We start from the raw sequence: 8,892 nt of genomic DNA, 5'->3' as shown, positions 1-8,892 counted from the left end.
TCCTTGGGCCTTTCTTGAGCCATGTTTGCAGTGTGGCATGGTGCATTATCCTGCTGGGGGGCCACTGCCATTGGGAGGTGTTGTTGTCAATGGTGTTTGTGCACGTGGAACATGTCAGGTGGTATCCACATGAATGCCAGAACCAAAGGTTTCCCAGCAGAACAATGCACTTAAACAACATAATCAAAAGGAACCAGCGAGTTGATGTTGGGGGAGTGTTGTCAAGAGGCCATGCCTGTTTCCTGTGGGGTTCCACAGGGGAGTGTGCTTGGGCCACTGCTCTTCCTATTCTACATCAATGACATGAAGGCTGCCTGCTCCAGCGCTTTATTTTTACATGCTGATGATTATGCCATTCTCGCATCACACAAAGACATACATTGCATACGGAACATTCTAAGAGAGGATCTAGACAGGGTTCAAACCTGGTTGTCTCAAAATAGGTTGCTATTGCACCTAGGTAAGACCAAATCTATACTATTGGGCAAGGAAGACAAACTTGTTATAACTACTGGAGGGGTAACAATCACATTGCAGCCTTCAATTAAACACTTAGGTTGCATCCTTGATGGGTCTCTAGGGGGCGCTTCTATGGCTCTAAAGACCCTGGGAAAAATAAATGCTAGAACTAGATTCCTTGCAAGAAAGGCTACACTACTGAACCAGGAGTGTCTAAAGATATTAGCTTCCTGTTTAATTCAATGTCACTTCGATTACGCTATTAGTTCCTGGTATTTGAGTCTAAACAAAGCCCTGAAACAAAAACTTCAGACCTCACAGAACAAACTAATTAGAGTAGTCCTGGGGCTGAACCACAGGAGCCACGTGGGAATGGCTCAATTTAAACAATTACAGTGGCTATCTGTTGAGGCCAGAGCTAGACAGATCCAACTAACTATGGTCCACAGGGTTCTGCGACCTACCTTTGTAAGTGTAACGCTCTTTTTTGCACTATTGTGGTTTCATTTACTATTGCTCTTAATTAACTTATGATTAATGTTGTAGACTGTCAAGCACTTTCCTGATGCATGCCACCACTTGGACTGCAGTTAGAACAGGGACAACGATGGAAATAAGTCTTGGACTTTTTCGTTCCATCCCTGACAAATGCAGACATGTGTTTTTATTGTTTTAAATTCTATGTATTGCTTTTGTCAATAAATCAAATCAAATCACTTCACTTGTCAGTCGTTTTAATGTGTAAGTCATGACTTTAGACGCAATAGACCAAGCATTTCATTTTCACTAAAAAAAAAAAAAAAAAAAAAAAAAAATCTCTTCCAGGTATACCAGGGGTCATCAACTAGAGCTGGGCTGGACTTTCAAATAGTATGGGCCTGATTACGTTTGAAAATATATGAGCAAATTTGTAAAGATACATAATTGGCAGGGCGTCTGGGGTCCTCCCCCAGAAAAAAAAAAAGGAAAGTACAATCATTTGTGCTTCCTAAATGGGCCGATTGATATGGCTTAAGTTTAACTGAAGTGGTGTTATGATGTGACCATTAAGTGTTCCTTTAATTTTTTGAGCACTGTAAAATAATTTCCATCTCAACTGTTTTGGGGTTTGGCCCGCGGGCATCATAACCTGTACGTTTCAAAAGACTTTCTCACTCGTAGCTATGTGTTGGTTGTTGTACGTACAATCAAAAGTGAGTCTACCTGGTCCTCCCAAGTCATTCTGTCCCTCTATTATCTTCTTCTTCAGCTGCAGCACCATCATGCTCTAACTGCTCCTCAGTGTCGCACAGGTCGATGGTTATCTCATCCACCCCTGGCCCGTTCACGACCACTTTCACAACCATCTTTGAAGTGGTGTTTCACTGTCTTCCACCCTGTTCATTTGCTTGATGCAGTTACAAAGCAGTGTGCGGATGTGCACGCTTAAAGGAAACCGTTCAAGAACAAAAACAAAACACTTCACTTTCATCATCAAAATTAAAGAGATACACACCAGCCTTTCACTTGACTGAACTGAACAGTACAAAGGTAACACTTATTCATCTGTAATGCCACGCAAGACATTTAATCAACACAAAACATCATTGATCACAGTCAGTTTCTGTCACAGTTGATAGCAGCACAGGATCAACAGTGTCAAAAGAATCAGCTTTGCATGAGTCCAGCTACAGATGTAAATACTCAATAATCAAACCACATATCACTTTATCCTGATTATTCCATCACCTCCATGGCTCTTGTTTGGCTTTGTCCCTACTCTCTACAGCTGTTCTTCTCTTTCTGAGACTCTCTCTTGGACTTACAGGTATCTCTCCCTTTTTCACAGTTTGTTTGGTCTCAGGTTTGTAGCAGCTCTCCGCAGTCACAGAATGCTGTATTTTCTCCTTATCTTTCTTTGAACCGTTTGACTTCCGGCACAGGTTTGGTGAACAGCTACACCATGTTGGTTCATTCTTTCTACACTGACCTTGAAAGTGTCCTGTTGAGTACTGAGCTGAAGAAGAAGAGCGGCCATTAGAGGAAACATACAGTGACTTTACATCAGAATCACACACATATGCACTGACACCAGCCTCTCTTTTGTGTTTCACAGTTTCAGTTTCTGCAGGTTTGAAGGTTTCACTGGTTCCAGTCTTTGCAACAATACTGACAGTCTCATTTGATTTCAGTCTGTCATTTGGGGATGTGTGGTTTTGCTCGAACATGTAGTCTAACAGGTGTGTTTTAAAAGCTGCTGTAGGGGTCCTTTTGGTATGAAGATGCCTCATGTGCTCCTCTGAGTTTGTACTGTGCTGCTGCCTGATTGGCTCATGATGTTTCAGTCCTCCATCTTTTTGTAGCTTTGCACATTTTGATGTTTGTATTTGCATATTATCTCGATCTGCTCCAGTGTCTGTTTTGAGCATCTCCTTGCGCTGCCTTCCACATGCCGCTTCCTGGTTTGACTGTGTGTCCAGTTCCCCAGACAGGTTTGTCTGTTCCCTCCAATCGTAGATCACGTCACCATTCAAGGGCATTAGGTTTTTCCCTATGATGCAGCTTTCATCCTTCAGTTGATGAGGAACAGCAGGCTCTCCTCTTTCGGCCTTGCCATGTCTTCCTTCGGCCTTGACGTCTGAATGTGCACAGGGAGCCTCCTGGTTGCTTTCATAAGTTGTTTCAGGATGTCTGCTCACTTTGAAGAGGAAATAAATATTGTTTATTTAAAAATAAAAAAAAACAGCAAAAGTGTACAGATTAAGGCCCCGTTTTATCTTTCTAGCCTTAGGATACTTTTGGAAAACAAGGCCTTGTTTTGCTGTCCAAATTCATTTTGAGTAAGTGATAGCAAAGCAGTTTTTGGCACCTCCAGAATTTTTTCCTAGCGCAAAACCAATAACTGAATTTTAGGGATTTAGTTCTGTTTTAGTGTGTTATGTATGAATGTTGTTCTTCAAATACGCTGGTTGTCCTTTTGTTGAAAGGACAAATATACATTGTTGGATCCATAATGTAGTTTTTGTTTGTTTATTTTATCCTTATCAGAAAACAAGGGAAATATAATTATACACATGCAGTTCTGAAACTGAACACAGGGTGGAGCATTAATGTGTGAAGAGCATATAGGTAAGCTGCAGGGGCCATATTCACAAAGCTTCCTAGTGCTCTTGGTGACAAAATTCTTAGAAAATTTTTCTTAGAATTTCCCCTTAAAGTTAAGACTAGGTCCTTGTAAAGATAAGTTATTCACAAAGCATTTAGACCTTAAAAGAGCTCCTAAGGTGAAAAACCATTAAGAGCAGGGAGCAGGATTTTCTTAATCAGAGGAGAAAATGGTGGAAACACAAAGAGGTCAGAGAAATATTCTCCAAACATTGGATGACAGTGAGCTAATGAAATTCTACAGATTAGAATTAACTGGTTCATTTGGTTCACCTGTTTGCCCCTCGGTGGCTTGTTTAGACATTTTGTTTAGTTAAAAGTCACTATATACAGCTTTAATTTCAAGGAGTACATTACACTGACTGTTCGGAACAAAACATTCACTGGAAACGAGCCTTTTTCAACCCATTTTCAGTGCAAGGGACTCCTTTGAAAATGGCTATGCCAGTTGTTCCCTGGCCAAAATGTAGCCTCATTTTGGAGCATTACTTAACCCCCTTCCTGACAAGCTTGCATGACATGATTGGTACCAATGGATGCCTTAGGTCAGTGGTCCCAACTGGCGGCTCGTGGTCCAAAAGTGGGTCACAGGTCCATTCTAATTGGACCACAAGTGACTTAAGAATGTGTAAAGTTTGTAAAAAGAATGCACTTTTTTTAATTACAGTGAATTTCTGGCACAGATCTTTTATTTTTATGTTCCATTTCCTACTGTACATGAAGTGACTTATGGACAGCTACTCGTCAGAGACAGCAAACTAGCTCTATGTTATGGCCAAAAGCAAGTATGACGCTTAATGTATTAAACTGTGTGGACCAAGAACTGATGACAAAGGAGAAATCTGGACCCTGTGACTGGACCATTTGGGAATCACTACTTTAGGTTGTCTAGTTTAACATGATACCACTATCTAGCTAAATTCAAATTACTGACTCACAGTTGTATGCATCTGTGTACCACTTAAGTTATGCTTACAGTTTACATCTATGACTTGACTTCATGTTATGACATAATTTTATCCTATTAGACATTTGTGTGAAATGTTGTCATTTGGCTACGGCCAAAAACATGTTTTGTGAGGTCATGGTGACCTTGACCTTTGATCTTCAACCACGAAATTCTAATCAGTTTATTCTTGAGTCCGCGTGGATGTTTGGGCCAAATTTGAAGAAATTCCTTTAAGGCGTTCTTGAGATATCGCGTTCACAAGAATGGGATAGACGTACTTCAGACAACCCAAATACATAATTTCTTTGGCCACAGGAATCGCCAAACGAGCGTGCCTCTTAACACAGTAATATTGTATCAGGGGTGACATTATTGAGTCATTTGTGTTCATGCAACTTTTGTAAACTACTGAAGCGTGTCGGGTAATAATTTGAGTTTGAGCATCAGCAACATGATACTGTTTGTAACAGTGTGGTGTTGTGATACCTTTCTAGCATCTGTGTACTGTGCAACACTAATGTAAATACATTAATTTTATTTAAATCTAAACATAAGTTAAACAAAAACCAATAAACCAAGAATTAAAGTGTAAATTTGCAAACTCACCCTTCCTGTACATGAGGAGGTACGCTGTATGAGACTTCAAAGACTTGTCTCCAGCTCCAAACAGTGATTGTTTAACCTGCAGAATTGATAATAATCACAGTTAACATTAAACTTCAAGTTGTCGAAACTGTGTGAGTATTCATGAAAGTGAACTGCGTATGAAAAAAGTTTGCCTCCTTACCCTGTTAACAATGTCGTCATTGAAGTCATACCACACGTCAGTTTCAAAAGATTTTATATGTGCAGTATAATGACCTCCTGTTAGATTACCAAAGTGGTTAACTACAGCGTAGAGCTTGTATTTGCAATTCTGAAGGGAGAGAGAAATAAAACAAAGTTACCACATTTAAGAATTGTTAAAACACTTTGCTGCTTTAATAAAAATATATGGAAACATACCTTCACATGTAAAGTTTGGGGGACATCCACGTTGCAGTGAAGCTTGACGTAACACCTGCGCTTGTAGTCGTAGCTGAATCTCTTCAACAGAAGGGTCAAAGTCTCCGGACTGTGCGTCATCTCACATCCCTATACCACATGAAGGAAACGATAGCAAGAATACAAGAGAGTTGCAACGTCACCCACCAGTGATGAAGGGGACCGATAATACTTTTCTTTGTCTCTATCAGTAACTTGTTTTCTTCCTTGGCTCCTATCTCCTGTGGTGTACCCCAAGGTTCCATACTTGGTCCAATTCTCTTCATTTAATTGCCTCCACTAGGCCACATTATTCAAAAACATAACGTTTCTTTTCACCGTTATGTGGATGACACGCAGATCTACCTCTCCTGACAGCCAAACAACATCAGCAAACCAACAGAACTCAACTGTCTTCACGACATCAAATTATGGATGGCTGCAAATTTTCTCCAGCTCAATGAGAGTAAAATAGAAGTTATTTTATTTGGACCACAGCACTTGACCAGCAGTATTTCTCCTCATCTTGGCCCACTGACCCCTTCTTTTAAATCTCATCTTAAAAATCTTTGAGTCACATTTGATCATGCATCTGTGCAAGATCTCCAAACTCAGATCAGTTCTCCGTACTTCCACGGCTTATCATTGCAACTCAGTATATTTTGGTATTACTAAGTCTTGTTTATCCCGTCTTCAGCTAGTCCAAAATGCAGCCTGAAGCTACATGTAGCTTCAAACTAACGTCAGGGAAACGTATAATCTTGGTTTCTCCCTGATTTTGGATCATATTTCTGCTGGAACATGCCTCCTATTGTATTTAGAAGCTTTTATTGGTAATTTTCTTTAACAGGAGAAAGTGCCGCTATATACATATTTTGATTTCCAAAAAAGAGGACACTCGGCCCGGCCACGAGATAGCCTACTTAAATGATACTCGCAGTTTACTCAAAGATGCCTTATAATTTTTATATATTTAAAGTTTATATGTATGGATAGAAAGTTCTGTTATATTACAAAATAATATCTCTCAAAGACAGAAATTCAGATAGGCCCCTATAGATAGGGGACACATAGACTACACACACTAGAGTGAGTGTGGCTACCCAATCCGAGCCTGATGGGTCCCGACGGTAGGCCTACCCGACAGGTCGGGCCGGGTTCGGACAGCTTTCAGTGAAAATGTAGTGTAAAAATAAATAAAATCCTATTGTCTGTCCTGTTTATTGCTTGGGGACTGTTATTTACGTGACAACACCTGAACATAANTCGCTGGAAGCCTCGGACCTCCCGCCACCCGCTCCCGTCTCAAACACGGACGTCTCCCTCTCCGTGGAGCACCCACGGCGCACGCCCGGCCTGTTAAACAGCCTGTAACCATAACAACTGTGTGACACAAACTCAGGGCTTTAGTAATTAAATAATGTCGGGCTCGGTTCGGTTTCGGACAGAAATATGCGGCCCATGCCGCACTCTAACACAAACACACGGAAAACCGGACATTATCATCAATTTATAAACACCCCCCGGACAGGACGTGAAAAGTGGACATGTCCGGGCAAAAGAGGACGTTTGGTCAGCCTAATATACAGTCATTCCCTGGCTGCAAGTACTGCTACATGTAGCTACAAGCTAACGTCAGGGAAACATACTCTTTGTTTCTCCCTGATTTTGGATCATATTTCTGCTGGAGCATGTCCAATTGTGTTTAAAATCTTATATTGGCTATTTTTAACAGGAGACAGTGCCGTTATATAGAGTCATTCCCCAGCTGCAAGTACTGCTACATGTAGCTACATGCTAATATCAGGCTGCCATTGTTAATTTCTCTCTGATTTCAGATCATATTCCTTCTCAAATATGTCTCGGTGTGTTTAGAAGGGTCTTTAGAAATTTTAAACTGCAGATAGTGCCACTATACTCTATTACAGTCATTTCCTGGCTGCAGTGACAGTGTAGAGACGCTGTTCAATGGTGTGGTGGAGATTTAGGCCAATATGTCATAGCTTTGTATGTGAGTATTTCATTTCTGAGGGTTTGACTTCAAATAATGCTTCTTTTAGAAATGTATTTGAGTGCATAAGTCAATTTCCCATTAGTAGGTGAACACAAATAACGCTGTGGCAGCTTATGTGATCCTTCTTTGGTAAAATGTGACTGATTTAGATATTACAAGGTAATATTAGTTGGGATTTAAATAAACCTTGTGGATAAAATATTTAAAGTTTTGATGCAAACTATAGAAGAGAAAGCTTGATTTGAATGAACACTCACAAAGTCAGCATCTTGCTTTTCATTGCAGTGGTTGCAGAACATCTTGTCTTCCCCGCAGACTTTTTCTCCCTTGAAGAATGCCTTCAACCCTTTCTCCTGTAAATATAGTGTACTCAGTCATCCTGCATGCATTTAAAAACACATTCAGTAACTCTTATTCTTGTTAAAGGAAAGCATAGTACCACGCTGTAAGTTTGACGAGGCAAATCCTCCACCGCCAGTGGCAGAATCCAAAAAAAGCTCTTGGAATCGTTTTTCTCGTTGCACCCGAGGCATCTGATCTTGTGATTGAGTTCCCCCTTAAATATCTAGACACAAAGATACATCAGAGGTTTAATAAGTGCTGTGTAACCTCGTTAGAGAGACTGAAAATACATATCTGTAAGTATCAAACACTCCTCATGGAGACTTGAATGCTCAAACCACTTCGGTGACACAATCCACATCTTTAATCTGCTGATCCTTATTGGAGGTGGAATGTAACTAAGTACTGAACAAATTTAAAATACCTTGGACCGGTTGCACAAAACACTCTAAGTTTTCTCCTTAAGAATGACACTTAAGGCTTAACTTCTCCTTAGCTGAGGGACTTACCTTGCTTTGGTTGCAAAGGTCTTTTGTGCAACAGTCTAGAGATTCCTTAGGTATAAGACCAAGACAAAGAGGCAACCATAAATACCTCAGTGAACCTTAAGGAGAAGATTTAAGGTGTTTTGTGCAACCGACCACTGTTTCTTCACTTAGGTATTTCCTTTTCATAGCACTTCATACTTCTACTTCACTACATTTATCTGACATCTATAGTTACCCTACAAAATACGAATGAGAAAATATGAATATACACTCACTGGCCACTTTATAGGTACACCTTGCTAGTACCAGGTTAGATCCCCTTTGTCTCTAAAGGTTTACAGAGGATGTAAGAACATCCAGTGAGCAGCAGTTCTCTGGGTATAAATGCCTTGTTGATGCCAGAGGTCAGAGGAGAATGGCCAGACTGGTTCAAGATGATAGAAAGGCAACAGTAACTCAAATAACCACTGGTT

The 8,892-nt window shown here is 40.4% G+C and overlaps 1 protein-coding gene across 1 annotated transcript in view; it reads right to left on the bottom strand.

Moving 5' to 3' along the window:
- Positions 1-2,007: 2,007 nt before the first annotated feature.
- LOC126403797 (uncharacterized) overlaps positions 2,008-8,892 on the bottom strand; it is a 12,607-nt gene continuing 5,722 nt past the window's right edge. The window contains exons 6-11 of the mRNA XM_050066586.1: positions 8,029-8,154; positions 7,847-7,942; positions 5,558-5,686; positions 5,340-5,468; positions 5,159-5,234; positions 2,008-3,136 (exon numbers count right to left, since the gene is read on the bottom strand). Coding sequence (XP_049922543.1) covers positions 2,184-3,136; positions 5,159-5,234; positions 5,340-5,468; positions 5,558-5,686; positions 7,847-7,942; positions 8,029-8,154 — 1,509 coding nt within the window. The 3' untranslated portion in view covers positions 2,008-2,183. The remainder of the gene's footprint in view (positions 3,137-5,158; positions 5,235-5,339; positions 5,469-5,557; positions 5,687-7,846; positions 7,943-8,028; positions 8,155-8,892) is intronic.

The sequence above is a fragment of the Epinephelus moara genome, chromosome 17 (genome assembly GCF_006386435.1).
Source record: "Epinephelus moara isolate mb chromosome 17, YSFRI_EMoa_1.0, whole genome shotgun sequence".
Lineage (NCBI taxonomy): Eukaryota > Metazoa > Chordata > Actinopteri > Perciformes > Serranidae > Epinephelus > Epinephelus moara.
This window is presented reverse-complemented; position numbering and strand designations above follow the sequence as displayed.